We start from the raw sequence: 17925 nt of genomic DNA, 5'->3' as shown, positions 1-17925 counted from the left end.
TCTCGTCCCCTTCTCCTCCTGCCTTCAATCTTTCCCAGCATCAGGGTCTTTTCCAATGAGTCAGCTTTTTGCATCAGGCAGCCAAGGTATTGGAGTTCCAGCTTCAGTATCAGTCCTTCCAATGAATATTCAGGACTGATTTCCTTTAGGATTGACTGGTTTCATCTCCTTGCTGCCCAAGGGACTCTCAAGAGTTTTCTCCAGCACCACAGTTTGAAGGCAACAATTCTTTGGCGCTCAGCCTTTTTTATTGTCCAACTCTCACATTCATACATGACTACTGGAAAAACCACAACTTTGACTATACTGACCTTTGTCATTGAGTGGATGAAATGTAAGGCCGGGGAGTGAGGCCAGCTCTCAGGGAGGGCTCCTTTAGTCTCCCTCACCTCATGCACCTCCATAATAACTTCGATCTGCCCTCTTGAGGCATTCAAGCCTCAGACTGAAATAAACCACACGGAACATTGTCATCACAGAATTGCAGAAAGTAGGTCCCGTGGGCTAGCCTGGAAAGGGAGAGACCCAGGCTAGACAAAGAGGCTTTGATATGGTGCTGAAGACCTGGGTTAAAGAGGTGTCAGGGTGTGTGAGGCTGACCTGAGAAGGTGCTGAAAGAGGGGTTTGGACCAGGCTTGGAAAGAGGGTGTGAACTGGCTTTCTAGACAAAGCATTTTTTAATACCCCCTGACACTTCATGGAAATGGAAGAATCATCTTATCCTGACACTGATTCAATATGTGGGCTTTTGGAGGAGCATCTATCAGTCAACCAGAGATTTTTGACAGCATCAATATATTTCACATAACCACAGAGAATTAGAACAACAAGGAACAAAAAAAAAACAAAAACAAAAACAGGCCTCCTCCACCCATCACCTGGTCCCATTCTGGCATATTTCCTTCTAGTCTTTTTCATCTGGATGTAATTTCACATGGCTATAATCCTGCTGACTACCCAGTTGTGTGGACGGCTTCTGTCATGTTTCATGATATCTGAAGCAGTTTCTGATGCTGAACATGGTCTTTTAACAATCATTTGTAAATGAGTCATGACCATCTACTCAGAAGAAAACACATAATTTTCTTAACTATCTCCTTATTCAGGAGCATTTAGATAGTTTCCAGTTTTTATGCTCTATTTTTCTATTTTAAATACTACTCTGATGAATTTGTTGATACACTTTTCATATCTGGAATTATCATCCCTGCTTCCAAGCCTCTGATACCAAGCGGTGCTTCTCAAGTTTTAATGTGCATAAGAATCATCTGGAAGTCAGATTCTGTTTCTGCAGGTCTGAGGGGCCTGAGCAACTGCATTCCTAACAAGCTCTCACTATACAGTGAGGAACTATGATAATATGAAGAGTAGCCCCTAAAGGTTCAAGGCCAGGAAATCTTCCTTTGCGGCTGGGGTCCCATTTTTGTACTTCCAGCTAAGATCTGGGGGGAAACCACTACTCATTTTTCCTAGACCTTTCTGATTAACTTTTCAGTCAATTAGCTCAACTGATTTTTATGAAAACTCTATGACACATTTAAGTGAGGAAACCGAGGTTTAGAGTGACAATGCAGCAAAGATACACACTATTTACCATATTGGGACCAGATTAAGATGGCCCAATGTCCCAACGTGCCTGAGACCGAGGGGTCTCCCAGCATGCTGGACATTCAGTGCCAAAAGCAGGACCATCTTGGGAAAACACAAATGGTTGGTCACTTAACCAGAGCCTCATTCAGAGTCAGCTAATGTCTGTCATTCCCAACCCCAGGCCCCTTTATATAGGTTAGTATATGACACCTTTGCTATTAGGCAATAGCATCCTCATGGGACAATGAAGAAATGGGGTCAGAGAGGTTAAGAAACCTGCCTAAGGCAAAAAGACAAATCACCCAATTTTACAAATGGGCAAAAGAAAAATAAATGGGCAAAGGACATAAGTAGACATTTCTCCAAAGAAAACATACAATTGGCCAACAAGCACAAGAAAAGAAGCTCATATCATTAGTTATTCAGTTCAGTTCAGTTCAGTTCAGTCGCTCAGTCGTGTCTGACTCTTTGTGACCCCATAAATGACAGCACACCAGGCCTCCCTGTCCATCACCAACTCCCGGGGTTCACTCAGATTCATGTCCATTGAGTCAGTGATGCCATCCAGCCATCTCATCCTCTGTCGTCCCCTTCTCCTCCTGCCCCCAATCCCTCCCAGCATCAGAGTGTTTTCCAATGAGTCAACTCTTCGCATCAGGTGGCCAAAGTATTGGAGTTTCAGCTTCAGCATCAGTCCTTCCAATGAACACCCAGGACTGATCTCCTTTAGGATGGACTGGTTGGATCTCCTTGCAGTCCAAGGGACTCTCAAGAGTCTTCTCCAACACCTCAGTTCAAAAGCATCAATTCTTCGGCACTCAGCCTTCTTCACAGTCCAACTCTCACATCCATACATGACCACTGGAAAAACCATAGCCTTGACTAGACAGACCTTTGTTGGCAAGGTAATATCTCTGCTTTTCAATATGCTATCTAGGTTGGTCATAACTTTCCTCCCAAGGAGTAAGCGTCTTTTAATTTCATGGCTGCAAACACCATCTGCAGTGATTTTGGAGCCCCCCAAAATAAAGTCTGACACTGTTTCCACAGTTTCTCCATCTATTTCCCATGAAGTGATGGGACCAGATGCCATGATTTTCGTTTTCTGAATGTTGAGCTTTAGGCCAACTTTTTCACTCTCCTCTTTCACTTTCAAGAAGCTTTTTAGTTCCTCTTCACTTTCTGCCATAAGGGTGGTGTCATCTGCATATCTGAGGTTATTGATATTTCTTCCAGCAATCTTGATTCCAGTTTGTGTTTCTTCCAGTCCAGCGTTTCTCATGATACACTCTGCATAGAAGTTAAATAAGCAGGGTGACAATATACAGCCTTGACATACTCCTTTTCCTGTTTGGAACCAGTCTGTTGTTCCATGTCCAGTTCTAACTGTTGCTTCCTGACCTGCATACAGATTTCTCAAGAGGCAGGTCAGGTGGTCTGGTATTCCCATCTCTTTCAGCATTTTCCACAGTTTATTGTGATCCACACAGTCTTTGGCAAAAGGCTTTGGCATAGTCAATAAAGCAGAAATAGATGTTTTTCTGGAACTCTCTTGCTTTTTCCATGATCCAGCAGATGTTGGCAATTTGATCTCTGGTTCCTCTGCCTTTTCTAAAACCAGCTTGAACATCTGGAAGGTCACAGTTCACGTACTGCTGAAGCCTGGCTTGGAGAATTTTGAGCATTACTTTACTAGCGTGTGAGATGAGTGCAACTGTGCAGTAGTTTGAGCATTCTTTGGCATTGCCTTTCTTTGGGACTGGAATGAATACTGACATTTTCCAGTCCTGTGGCCACTGCTGAGTTTTCCAAATTTGCTGGCATATTGAGGGCAGCACTTTCACAGCATCATCTTTCGGGATTTGATATAGCTCAACTGGAATTCCATCACCTCCACTAGCTTTGTTCATAGTGATGCTTTCTAAGGCCCACTTGACTCCACATTCCAGGATGTCTGGCTCTAGGTGAGTGATCACACCATCATGATTATCTGGGTCATGAAGCTCTTTTTTGTATACTTCTTCTGTGTATTCTTGCCACCTTTTCTTAATATCTTCTGCTTCTGTAAGGTCCATACCATTTCTGTCCTTTATCGAGCCCATCTTTACCTGAAATGTTCCCTTGGTATCTCTAATTTTCTTGAAGAGATCTCTAGTCTTTCCCATTCTGTTGTTTTCCTCTATTTCTGTGCATTGATCGCGGAGGAAGGCTTTCTTATCTCTCCTTGCTATTCTTTGGAACTCTGCATTGAAATGCTTATATCTTTCCTTTTCTCCTTTGCTTTTCTCTTCTCTTCTTTTAAGGCCTCCCCAGACAGCCATTTTGCTTTTTTGCATTTCTTTTCCGTGGGGATGGTCTTGATCCCTGTCTCCTGTACAATGTCACGAACCTCCGTCCATAGTTCATCAGGCACTCTGTCTATCAGATCTAGTCCCTTAAATCCATTTCTCACTTCCACTGTATAATTATAAGGGATTTGATTTAGGTCATTAGGGAAACACAAAGCAAAACCATAGTGAGATACTAGGTCGCACCCACTAGGATGCTATAATTTAAAAAAAAGAGAGAGAGAAAGAACAAATGTTGGCAAGGATGTGGAGAAATGGGAACCCTCATACATTGCTGGTGGGAATGTAATATGGTTCAGTCACTGTGGAAAACAGTCTGGCAGTTCCTCAAAGAGTTTAGCATAGAATTACACTACGACTCAGCAATTTCGCTTCTAGGTATATACCCCAAAGAGCTGAAAATATGTACTCTAACAAGTACACGTATACATGTTCACAGCAGCACTGTTCACAATAGCCAAAAGGAGGAAACTTAAATGTCTATCAACTAAGGAACAGGTGAACAAAACTATGGTATATCCATATAATGGAAGACACTATTCAGCCATAAAATGGATAGCCGTGAAAACATTATGCCAGGGGAAAGAAACCAGACATGAAAGATCATATATGGTATTTCTTTTATATATGAACTATCCAGAACAGGTAAATTCATAGAAAGAGAACACAGATTGGGGGTTACTTGGGCCTGGAGGCGGGAGGTGTGAAGCGACAGCCTACATCCAGGGTTTCCTTTTGGGGGATGAAAATGTTTTGGGACTAGATAGAGGTGATGGTTGCACAACACTGTGGGCGTGTTAAACGCACTTCACTTTAAAATGGTTAATTTTTTAAATGTGAATCTCACCTCGACAACAAAGAAAACCAAACAACCAACCAACCGACCGACCAACTAGCTGACTGAAGGGAAAGGGAAACGGTCAACAAATGGGACCTGCGTGGGAGGCGGACCGCCTTAGGCTGAGCAGCCAGCAGAGGGCGCTGTGGCACCCTTACCGAGCTACGCAGGGGAGATATCCCCGACTGAGAACCCATCAAGTGCCTGGCGTTTTGCTCTTGAGTCTCAACTTTGTAAGATCAGTACCTACCCACTCCATTTGAGAAATCTGAAGCTAGTAGGGGTTTGAAATGCCAGGTTCATTAACTGAGGGTTTTTAAGTGCCCGGCCCAAGGTCTGCCGCTGGTGCATGCCAGATGGGAGGCCAGGACGGTGGTACTCTTTCCACAGCGCTGAAGACTGAATGTCCGGACTCCATCTTTCACCTCTCAGGACACGCCTCCTTTCACAAAATCTCTTATTTTCTCTCTTTGCAATTCAGCTCACAACTTTCCTTCCACCGACCTCACCCTCTACCCTCAATCTTCCCCTAGCAGCCTCCTCACCCCACCTCTGCCCCTGAGTGCAGGCACTGGCATGCCTGGGTTCTTCCCCGAGCTATTGCTTGGGGCTCTTCTTGTGTCCCTGCTTCGAGTCTGTCTGTCCTGTCTCCCCTAGGCCCTTAGGTCTGGGGAGGGGGCCTTCTAGAGGTTTCGTTTGGGGAACTACCTCCTTTGGGTGGGTGTAGAAATCAGGCAGACACACCCACTTGTCCCTCTTGCTGCCCAACTGTCTTAAATGCTGTGGTCCTGCCCAGCTGCAGAGTTCCTCAGCATTCCGAGGCTTGCCAGGGCGGTCGGATGAGCTGGGAAGTTTTGCTTGGGTCAGAGAGAGAGGAGAGGAATTCAGGGAAGGGAGGCCAGGGGGAATACTGGGGTGAGAGGTGTGGAGTCAGAATTTTCTGTTATGGAGTAAAACTGTTCTATTACGGGGGAACTCCCAAATCTGAATGCTCTTAAACTTGGTTCCTCCCAAACTGTACCAGACATGAACCACAGAACCAAGAAAACCCTTCATTTGGATTTGGAAATCCCCAGGTTTGAAGACATTCCCCTTCAGCCTCTTGGAGGATAAACTGTGCCTCTTCCCAGATTTCTGACTTAGCACTACACCCTTCCCCAATCCCTCCCTCCCCTATAAAATTTCCAGTGTCCCCAGGGCCTCAGGATTGGCCTTGGTGGAAAATCTCTGGAAAGCTTGAGTTCAGACAAGAATCCTATTTCCACGGGGAAATAGGATGGTAGATGGTGGCAGAGTGGGCATGGGAATAAAATCCAAGGAGATGGCTCTGAGTCCACCCTGGGAACACAGGCCAGATGCCTCAAAGTTTCCAAAGCAAGAGGTCCGAGTTGAAGGAGCACTGTGGCAAGGTGGCCAGGCAGGAGGTGCTGGGCAGAAGGGACTAGCAAGAAGGGGTGAGGCCAAAGGGGTGAGACAGGAAGATGGGGGAGGGGGGGGGGGGGGCGGGGCGGAGAAGGTCTGGAATGGGGGCTGGGCAGGCAGGCTGAGGTGAGGGAGCTGGGCCAGCAGGGAAGCCGGGGCCAGGAGGGCAGACTAAGGAGCCATGAACGGAAATGAGGGGGCTCCTGGGTGGGGTGGGGGGTGGGGGCAAAAGGGATGGTAGCCCAGGTGCCAGGCCCTCAGCCTCTTGAGCAGAGGGAACCAGAGTCTGGTTCCTTTTGGCACAGAATAGACTGTGATGTGGATAAACGGTGGAAATGTTGTCCTGTAGAAGCCGAAGAGAACTTCCTGAAGCAGACCAAATCAAGCTTGCTGAAATGTCCCCTTTCTGCCACTTCCCTCTCGCTCAGCCCTCTGCTGCCAAGATGGAGTTTCCTTTGGACAAGGAGAATCCAGCTCTCAGAGATGCTGAGACACAGGAGAAGCAGGCATCTCTGGGCCCCTTCCCAGGACACCTCAAGAGGGCCTGCTGTCCAGGGTAGGGTGAGCACACAGCCCGGGGGCTGTGGAGGTCTGGCTGTGCTGAAGAGAGGCAGTCATTACCATTCTCCACTGAGCGCTGCTCAGGGCAAGGCCTAATGGGTTCAAGGCCAGGTAGAAATGGAGCACAGACCCCTCTGAGGATTCAGGCACGAGGCCCCCACGCCAGCTCGCAGTGTATGTACATGTGTTCCGGTGCGTATAGGGTATATAAGCACTGACGTCGTCTTACGTGTGTGGGAACCCAGAAGCTTGTAGAGTTGGGTCCTTTGAGGCCAGTACGTCCAACGATTCACCCCGGGCAAAACCTCTTCTTTTCACCAACCCTGTCTTTCAAGGCCTCTGGAGATGGGAAATCCCTGCCTCCTTTGTTCCTTCAAAGGAGGAACGCCCACTGTGGGCCAGGCACTGGCGACAGAGTGATAAGACAATCTCAGATCTCATGTGCCTCGGTTTCAGGGAAAGAGAGGCAATAAAAACAAACAGATAATTCCATGCAGGAAGGGATATGAGCTATAGAGAAAAATAATCCATTCCCTCTGCCCCAGTCCCAACCCTGCAGCTATTAGAAAACAGCCACATCTAGAAGTTTCTCTATTGCGGGCTAAATACTCCAGCCTCCTTCAACCATTCAGACTACTCTGGTTTCTACATAACCATCTGAAAGGGGACACAAGCCCCTCAGCCATGGTCAAGGCAAGAAACACCCTCCCTCCCCACCACAGGATTCCCAGAGCCCCAACCCTTGTCGTCGGGGTTTCTGTGGGTTTCCATGAACACAGCTGGTTCCCACCTCCGTCCTTGGCAGCCACTCCAAACTCCTGACTCATCCCAGCCCACAAGCAGTGAGGAGCTCCAACTCTTTTCCTCATGAACCACTGCTAAGCCACATCTCTCCCACCTGATTTTAAGCTGAAGTGCCAGGATTTATATTTGTCCCGAAAGTTTCATCCGGCCTGAGGCCACCTATCATCCAGCCTACAGAGGAGGGCTTCTGGTTCCTAATCTGACATCTGAACTCTCTTCCGGCTGTCGGAGAAGTCTCATCTAGAAGTTTGATTTTCCAATCTTCTGGGCAGAGCTAGGGACACGTCTACTGCAGTCAGAGGGGCCTCCTGCCAGGGTGGGGCCGTGCTCCTTCACGTGAACTCTTTTTTTTTCCCCTTCTGGCTGCACCAAATGACATGGGGATCGTAGTTCCCCAACCAGGAATAGAACCCCTGCTCCCTGCAGTAGAAGCACGGAGTCTTAACCATCGGACCACCAGAGAAGTCCTCCTTCGTGTGGACTCCTGATGTGTGGAGGGGGCCACAAAGCCCCCAGGGTGGTGGAAGTCTTGTGATCAAGTACAGACGCATGGCACCTGAGAAAGCCTCCCCTTCCGGTGATCAGTCTGGTAATGGATTTTAAAATGGGCGTGGAATGTTATAGCTCAGAAGTTCCCACAGGTAGAGAACCATCAGGATCACATGGCGAGACTTAAAGAAACAAATGCCCAGCGGCAGTGTTTCTCAACCAGTCAGTTCCGGGTGGAGCCCGAGAATTTATGTTGTTTTTTAGGCTCTGGGGTTATTGAATCCATACTGGCTCTTAACGATCCCCACTGCCCTTTCCGAACGCCCACAGACAATTGCTTCCAGAAGGCCACGTCTCTGTGGCTCTCTTCCGCCAGGGCCTCTCTGCCCAAACTGGGCCATAGTCCTCTGACCGTGGTGTCTGGCCCAGAGCAAATACCAGTTCTTTAACGGATGGCCCAACAAAGCTGGGGGTTGGGGGAGGGGTGAGCCTCCAGGCCTTCCCTTCCTCGGGGTGCCTCCCCTGCCCTGGCCCTCCGTCCCATCACCCCCCCATGGCTCCGCGGTTCTGCAGGATGAAGAAGACAGGGCAGGATGGGAAGTGAATGGGACTGCCTTCTCTGAGGCTCCACTCAGGGTTGGTATTAGGGTGAGGTGAGGGAGGCCCCGACTTCCAGTCTAACCCTTAAAATGGCACCAGCGAAAAGAACTTATTTACAAAACAGAAACAGACTTGCAGATTTTAAAAATGAATTTATGGGGACCAAAGGGGAAACACGGTGGGGAGGGGTAAATTAGGAGCTTGGGATTAACATACACATAGACTACTAGATATAAAATAGGTAATCAACAAGGACCTACTATATAGCACAGGGAACTCTACTCAATGTTCTTTAATAACCTATATGGGAAAGGGATCTGAAAAAGAATGAAAATATGTATGTATAACTGAATCACTATGCTGTATATATACCTAGAGCTGGGCTTCTCTGGTGGTTCAAATGGTAAAGAATCTGCCTGCAATGCAGGAGACCTGGTTGAATCCCTGGGTTGGGAAGATATCCTGGAGGAGAGAATGGCAACCCACTTCAGTATTCTTGCCTAGAGAATTCCATGGACGGAAGAGCCCAGTGGGCTACAGTCCATGGGTCGCAAAGAGTCAGACTCGACAGAGCAACTAACACACACACATACCTGAAACTAACACAACACTGTAAATCAACAAGACTCCAATAAAAAATTTTAAAATAATAAAGTGGCATCAACAAACTCAGCCATCAAGAGAATATTTTAATGCCATATATTTTTTAAATCAAATTAATTAGTTCAATTGATGCCAAAAAGTCCACGATGAACAAAAGATTAATGTTTTAAATAAAGACAGGATCAGTAATGGTGCCAAGCCACATCGGAGGCTGAGGTAAAGGGAAAAATAAGTCACAGAAACAATGCAGAAAGACAGTTCAGAGCATGTGTTACCCTGCTCCCTCCCTACCAGGCTGCAGAGAGGCTGGGTCCCTCTCCCATGCACACTGCTGCGCCCCGTCCAGCAGCCCCTGTGGCAGAGTGGCACAGCTCTCCCTCCTCTGGGGAGCTTCTCTCCCTGCCAGCTCAGGCTCATGTGGACAGTTTTAGCTGCTCCCTGCTGCAGCTTCTCCTAACATCTTCTCTTCCTTCACCCTGCCCACTCCTGGCCCCTCTGTGTATACTGTTCCTACATTAAACTCTTTAAAAAACAGAAAGAAAGAAATGATGCAGGAAAAAATATTAAAATTCAAAAGATATCCTTAGAAAAGCTATTACATCCATGACACAAGAACCATAGGAGACTATTTTTTTTAAAAAAAAGGATAAATAGCTCATGGAAATGAAAAATATGATAGTAGAAAACAAATCGGTAACATTAAGAAAATAAGGTCGAGGAGACTTCCCTGATGGTCCAGTAGCTAAGACTCTGTGCTCCCAATGCAGAGGGCAGGGGTTTGATCCCTGGTCAGGGAACTAGATCCCACATGCCGCAGCTAAGAGTTTGCATGCTGCGACTAAAGAGCAAAGATCCCATGGGCTGCAACTAAGACCCACCAAAGCCAAATAAATAAATACTAAAAAAAAAAGAAAGAAAGAAAATCCCAGAAAGTGGATCAACAACATTTACAAGCCAACTAACAGACAGACAACAAAAAATGCAAAGGGATAGACAACAGAAGAGAGAAGAAAATTTGGGAATCAATTCCCTAGATGGACAGCTAATCAAGGGATCTGGAAGAAAGAACTGAGTATGCAGTAGAGAGAAGATAGTCAAAGCAATAAAACAAGAAGATTTCCCAGAACTGGTGAATATAAGTGCCTGGGTTGAAATAGCCCGTCAACTGTCCAGAGCCGTGAGAGAGAAAGACAGGACAGACACTTTTAAAAGGCTGGGGTTAACTTAAGGTAACACTCTGAGAGCTTCTGGGAAAGCAGTTATCTACAATGAGCATAAGCACGACATCAGACCTCTCAACAGTGACATCAGAAGCCAGACGACCATGTGAGATGCCTGCAAACTCGTGAAGGAAGATTATTTTTAATCTAGAATTCTATATTCAGCCAAACCATCAATCAAGTGTGAGGATAGAATAAAGGCATTTTCAGACGTGCAAGTTCTCCAAAGAATTTCTCTTCTTCTATAACCTTTCTCAGGAAGCTAAACAAATGAGGGAGCAAAGCAGGAAAGAAAAGACACAGGATCAAGAGGATAGGGCACCCAGCGAAGAGAGAGATTAGGGAGTTCCAGGATGGCTGCGGGCAGGCAGGCGAGCACCAGGCCAGGTTGGAGCAGCATGACAACAGGAGAAAGATTCAAAAAAAAAAAGACAGGTTTGACCATGCCAAAAATTATGTTTGAGGCCAGTGAATGTTTAAGAATACATAGCCATGGACTTTCCTGGTGGTCCAGTGGTTAAGACTCAGTGCTTCCATTGCAGGGAGATGTGGATTTGATTCTTAGTCAGAGAACTAAGAGCCCACATGCTGTGCAGTGAAGTCAAAAGATTTTAAAAAATTTTTTAATTAAAAAAAAAGTACATATACTGTTGGTGCAATAGGTGGGGGTGGGAGGTAGGAAAAGCAAAAATGATGCAAGAAAGGAAACAATGATAGTGCCCTGATCGGTTAGTAGTGAACAATATTTACCTGATAAAGATAGAAAGCAGAGCCTATGGATTTAACAATATTGAGAGCATTAAACCCCGTTTGGGGGAGTATACAGAAGGTGAATCTTCATCTACACAACAGGCAATCAACATATAATGTCTAAACAGATTTATCAAGAGGCAGCTGCATAAGCAAATTACTTAGGAACACGGAGGTAACAGCCAGGTAAAAAGCTCAAACTGCCATATTCTGAGCAAGGGGTGGGCAGGTCCAGAGCGGAGGGGCGGCCTGCTGTGTTTTATTTTCTGACTTCAGCACTATTTGACCTTTTTGATTGCATGCGTGTCTTGGATTTAAAAAATGAGTTATTGAAACATAAAGAAATGCCCATCCTCTTGTTGCTTCTCCTTCCGTAGTTTTTCTGCCTCCTGAGAATCCACCCTCTTCACTTGCAGCCGTGGCCGCCTCCGCTCATACCCATGCTCATACAGTCTCTCTCACACACTCACACTCATCACAGACACAGCAGCCCACGGTGACAGACACACAGGCAAAGGTACATAATACACAGTAACCCTCAGACACACACATGATTACAGATTCCCCCAGACACAGAAGCTCCCATCAGCTCTTCTACTGCAGTCTCCTCTTCTTCCCTGCTTCACCAGCCCCAGGACTGCCCCAGGCAGAGGAGGTTTTCTGCAGCTGCACCACCCTAATTGCCTTCTCTGCTCTGGAGTGTCCTGCCCTGGGGCTGAGCAGTCACACCATTAACCCTTTGAGGCCATGTGGTCTGTAGATGGTACAGAAATGAGGTAGGCACAGGGCCAGAGCTGGCAGTCAATGTGACTAGTAATAGCCACCTTCATTCTGCTTCTAGTGGAGGCCCTAAGACATGGAAGAGTCCAGTGTCTTGAACCCTGTGGTAATGCTGTGCATCCTTGAGCAAGTCACTGCCCCTCTCTGAGTCCACAAGGAGGTAGGCAGCCTATGAAGCTCTGAGATATTAAGATTTTCTGACCCAGGCTGGGCCAGGCTTCCATCCCCTCCCCTGGGAGCCCTCTCTCCACGCTGACCTCCAGGATCGACCCCAAAGGATACACTTGTGGCTTTGACAAGCTTACAAGGGGCACCTGGGGACCCCCCACCGCCACCGCCCTCCCCCTCTGTGTCCCTCCAGCACTCACCACCACCCTGGTCCTGTTATCCGGCAGTTTGTCAATGGCCAGGGTGCCCCCACCCAGGTCCTGGCTCAGCTGAGTCCTGTCCAGCTCTGACACCTGGCCAGGGCTCTCTCGGGCTCTCCGATTCCAGCCCCACGCGGTTCCCTGGATGGCCCCTCCAGAACCTCGGCCTGCATCCTGACCTGGGAGAAAGGGACAGAAAGCTGAGTCCTGGCAGTCAGAGTGAAGGCCGGGAGGGGGACCAGCCCACTTATTCTGAAAAGCCCTGACCCCCTCTGATACCATCATTGACTCTGGGGACACTGACACCAGGGCAGGAGACACCCAGCATGCACCAAGCTCCACCCCACAAACTTTGCATACGGAATGCTTGAGCCCTCCCTCCAGCCCTCCACTGAAAATCTGATGCTCTCCATTTTTCGAACAGGAATCAGCAGCTCACAGAGGTTAAAGAAGGTCATAGAGCAGATCAGGGATGGAGATAAGTTTCAAACCCAGGCTGATCTGCCCCTAAAGGGTTGATTATTCTCAACCTCACTAGAATCATCTGGGGAGCTTTAAAAATTCCTGGTGTCTGGGTTCTCCACCCCAGAGATTCTGATGTAGTTAAAGTCTGTGGTGTGGCCTGTGCATGAGGACACTTAAATGATCCCCAGGAGAGTTTTTGAAAAGCCCTGGACCTAACAAGGCAGACAAGGGTGAGAACAACCGCTCTAGTACTTTCCAAACCAATTCCCTATTTCTCTGCCAGAAATGGCACATAATCTCATCTTCCAAGGGACTCCAGGGACTAGAAGACAGAGAGCAGAGTTATTTTAGTTCAGGGCTTCTCATCCTTGGTACCACTGACATTTTGGACTGGATAATTCCTTGTTGTGGAGGACCGTCCCATGCATTGCAGGATTTTTTTTTTTTTTTTGCAGCATTCCTGGCCTCTACCCACTCGATGCCAGTAGCCCCTCCTCCCAGGCTGTGACAACTGAAGATGTCTCTATAGTGGGGAGCACTGTTTACTCTTATCATTACCTTGAGCAAGTCACTTTCCCCATGAAACAAGGAGCTTTACAAATTCATTGAGGATAACAAATGGGTTTCATCTCAAAAGCCACCTCCAATGGATTAGTGAGAATCAGGAATGCTCTAATTGGCAAGAATTCTGAGGCTCCATTTGTGTTTAGCAGGAAAGATGGTCATGATCAATTGGCAATGTCTGCAGTGAGCACAGGATTGAAGAGTGGCTGCACCCAGGCCATCTAGCAGCCGTTCCTCGACCCAATATTCTCTCCAGTTCCCTCTTGGTCATTAAATGTATTCCAAATGACACAGAAATCATGCTTTTCCATTTCAGAAACAGAGTTATGGATGCCCACAAAGATGTGTCTTATCCTGTTTCTGCAATTGCCACACCTATTATGGACGTGTATATGCACCAGCTGGGAGGAGCTGACATTCCCTGTGACCTCCATCAGTTTCAGGCCTGTGTCAGATGCCCTGCCCCACCTGGTCCCCAGAGCTCCTGGGGTAGCCTTCTCTCCTGCAGCACCCGCCAGTGGTCCAACTATGTGCCCGTCTCCCTGGTAGACTTGGGTTCCCCTAGGACTCTGCCACCTACCATAAATGTGCATCCTGGTACCTAGCAAACAGTGGGTGCTCAATCACTGCACAACTGAGAATAGGATACTGGAGGTAACTTGGGAGCCAGCAAGGACGGAGGTTGAGAAAAGGCTTGGCCAGGACCAGGCCTGGGGCTAGGGCCAGGACTCTTTGCTGTGGGGCTCTGGTTTGTCATTAGACATTTTATCCAATTAAGTCATTCTTGGCTGCTGGCGCCTGCTGGATCCTTGCCGGCCCCCTTTCACTCCCCTGCCCCTAATTGCAACCAGATGCTCTGGAGAAGATGGGGAAAGGGTGGTCTCCAGACCCCTGCCCCAAGATGCCCACTGGCTGAGGCGGACCTGAACCCAATAATGGGAAGGCAGCCTGCCTGTGGCTCAGACCCCAAGGCAGGGCTGTCTTGCCCCTCTCGGGTGGGGCCCACAGCTGTCTCTGGAGTCAGAACTATTTGTGCTGGGCTGCCTGGGTCCTCCTGCAAGCAGCCCTCAGGCCTGGGCAGGAGCCAGAACAGGAAAGGAGCTTGTGCAGAACAAGCAGAGGAGCTGAGCTGGCCCGGAAAGGGATGCAAGGGATCTGCAGGCATCATAGTCCTGCATCCGAGACAGAAGGAGCCTGGACGGTGCGGCCCGAGACCTGGTGAGAGGGCCCCACCAGGAGTGCGGCCAGGGACGGCACACCTGACAGCCACAGGCTGTGTGGCCTTGGACCCACCAGTCTACCCGTCTAAGTAGAAGTAGAAAATGGGAATGACAAGTGTGCCTATGGTACAGGCCACCATGAGCATACAGTAAGAAGCAAAAATACGATTTTATAAGTCGGAAGACTCGGGGCCAGGACCAGAGATCAAGTATCCAGAAAGGAGAAGGGCCAAGGGACAGAGAAGGAGGTCACCGAGCAACCTGCCCCACCCTGACCTAACCCTGAATCTTGCCCTCCCAGCCCCCACCACGACTGTCTCCCCGACACCCAGTTGACTAGGATGGGACATCACTCCCTCAGCTTGCAGAAGGAGCCAGCACGCTGGCTTTGCACGTGCGTATGTAAGGGCCTATGTGCACACACACACACTTGCCTGAAGGCCTGGGTCCTCCTCCTGTGGGCTCCAAGCCCCAGCTACTGCCTGCTCTGCCTTCCTCCCAGCACCCATCCCCTGCCTCTGCATGTGAGGGGACCTGCCTGTGAGTGATGGCAAGAAGCTGCCAGAGCACTGCTAGCCATGTATTCATCCATTCCACCACCCACGACCCCAAGTATCGAACAAGTGTAGTGTTCGCACTGTGAGGGGTAATAACAATAATAGCTCACTTCTAGAAAACGCTTACCCTGTCCTGGCACTATTCCCAGGGTTTTAAACCCACTGACTCATTTAATCTCCACAATCGCCTCATGAGAGGGGTGCTGTTGTAGACCCATTTTACAAACTGGGAAACCCATGTCACGTGACCAGTCCATGACCGGGTTTGCAGTCAGGCACAGCAAGGGCAGGTTTGCTCACACCACAGTACACCAGGTGACCCACACGCCAGGCCGTTCTCTAAGGTGCAGGGCAGCCCCAGGGCAGGATGCACAGGTGCTGCTGGCCCGAACCTGGGAGGTTCCCGGGCAGACTGTACCCCTTGGAATGCAGAGGGGCAACCCAGTGGCCATGCCCCAACCCTCTTCTGGTGCCGCTGCCCTGCTCCAGGGCAAGAAGCAATGGGCTGACTTCAGGAGGCCTAGTCACACCATCCCAGTGCCTGAGCCAAGCCACCTTCATCCCACCCGTCACCCAAGCATGCCATTCCAGCCCCACGGCCACCACTTGGTTGTGGCCACCATCACCTCTTTCCTGGTGATGACTTCAGCCTCTATCGTTCATGCCCTTGGGCCAGTCTCCCACACACCTGCCGGAGCATCCTGTCCAGAGGAAAAACTCCATCCCACCCCTCCTGTGCTCCCCTCTTGCCACAACCCTTCAGCTGACAGCTCAGCTCTCCCACTCAGCAGTGCCTCTTCGTGATCAGATCTCTGCTGGCTTCTTCAGTCCCCCAGCCCTTTCCAGGACTCAGCCCCACTCTCTCTGGCCATGGGACTTCACACAGGCAGTTTTCTCAGCCTAGAGCATTCTGCTCCATAAATAAATGGAGCTGACGAGCTCTTGCTCATCCTTCAAGTCTCACGAGATGTCACTTCTTCCCAGCACCTTCTCTGACATTTCTGTGCCTCACCCCAAATGCTATGTGCATAGCCCCAGCCCTGATCCTGACAAATCACTGGTATCTGGGCAACCACAAGCTCTAGGTGCTTGACATAGAGTAGATGCTGGTCAAGCACACACAGGTGATGGATGGAAGGAAGGAAGGAAGGAAGGCAGGCATGTTTAAATTCTCAGAACTCCTGAGACCCACAGGGCTTAGAAGACCCTTCTCTTGGGGCACAGCCTCCCCAGAAACCCTCCTTGTTATCACAGCAATAAAAACACAAGTTTGGAATCAAATAAGCTTGAGATTGAACCTTGAATCTATCGCTTACTGACTACTACATTGGACAAATTGCACAAGCTCTGTTTCCTCCTCTAGAAAACCGAAATGATAAAACCTACACTTGGCAAGTCATTGTGAGTCTTTAACAAAACACTGTACACACAGCATCCTGCAGGGTCCTCCTGCCTTTCCTGGGTTTCATATGAGGACCAATTTTCCAAGGGCTTTGGGGAAGGCTCCAGACCCTGAATTGAAATCCTGCCTCTCAGTGACAAAGCTGCCAACCGCACTCTCTTCCCTCCTGCAGGCAGGCAGAGACTCACTGAGGACCCTGATCTGGGGAGCGAGAGGGAGGCATGAGGAAGGGGCAGGGAGGGATGGCCAGTGGCTCAGAAGAAAAGAGGGGAGGAGAGGAGAAAAGAGGAATTTGCCTCTCTGAGTTTCTCTCAAATGGGATCTGTGAGCCCCTCCAATTCATTCACTCACTCAATACACATTTATTGAGCCCTGTGTTCAAGGCGGGCTTCCCAGGTGGCAAGAGTGGTAAAGAACTCGCCTGCCAATGCAGGAGACGTAAGAGATGCACATTCAATCCCTGCGTTGGGAAGATGTCCTGGAGGAGGGCATGGCAACCCACTCCAGTATTCTTGCCTGAAGAATCCCATGGACAGAGGAGCCTGGCGAACCAAGGCCCATAGGGTCACAAAGACTCTGAAGCGACTTGGCATGCACACACTATGTGCCAGGCACTGTGTGAGTGCTGGGGCAAAAACAGCGAACAGGTCGACCCAAGCCCTGTGCCCATGAAGATTCTAGTCGGGAAAGACACACACAAGATGAATAATTCAGCCAGTAAGACAATGTGAGATGCTGAGGACTGTGGAGGAAACAGAAGGACGGAAGGGTTGGGGTTGTTTCTGCTCTGCACAGGGCCCTTAGGGAGCCTCTCTCAGAGGTGGCTCTTGAGCTGACTGAGACCCGGATGAAGAGAAGCCAGTTACCTGGAGATCCCAGGGGACAGCAGCCTGAGTGTTTGGGGAGTGTGAGCAGAGGTGGGGGTGGGGAGAGGCTGTCCAATGGCCACTGGGCGGAGATTGGATTTCAGTCTCCATTTGTTTGAAGATCCCTTCCTGGTGAGCAAGGAGAAGGCTGGAAGCAGAGTCAAGGCTACAAGGGCCCCTAGAGGCAATCTGGTCCAAACTTCATTTTATGGATGGAGAATCCAAGGGGCAGAAAAAGGATAAAGCGGCCAGGGTAACCCAGGGTTGGAGTTGGGCCTGATCTGCTAGCTCCCAGGACAGGATGCCGCCTCCAGTGGCCTTTTCCTTCTGTCTCTGCTGTAGGCACTTCCAGTTTCACTCAGCCCAGACCCAGGGTGCCCCCAGCTCCCACCATGTACCCTAGTATCTTCCGGTCTCCCCACCTGTCTATCTGCCTGTCAGCCTCTGTTGGTCTCCCTCACCAGCTGACTGTATCTTT

General features: G+C 49.0%; 1 protein-coding gene across 1 annotated transcript in view; it reads right to left on the bottom strand.

The window, feature by feature from the left end:
* Positions 1-17925, bottom strand: part of PLXDC1 (plexin domain containing 1) — a 63566-nt gene that overhangs the window by 43279 nt on the left and 2362 nt on the right. The window contains exon 2 of the mRNA XM_040245509.1: positions 12374-12552. Within this exon, the coding sequence (XP_040101443.1) occupies positions 12374-12552 (179 nt within the window). The remainder of the gene's footprint in view (positions 1-12373; positions 12553-17925) is intronic.

Source organism: Oryx dammah, unplaced genomic scaffold (genome assembly GCF_014754425.2).
Source record: "Oryx dammah isolate SB20612 unplaced genomic scaffold, SCBI_Odam_1.1 HiC_scaffold_8, whole genome shotgun sequence".
Taxonomy (NCBI): domain Eukaryota; kingdom Metazoa; phylum Chordata; class Mammalia; order Artiodactyla; family Bovidae; genus Oryx; species Oryx dammah.
Note: the sequence above shows the minus strand (reverse complement) of the source record. Positions and strands in the feature narration are given on the sequence as shown.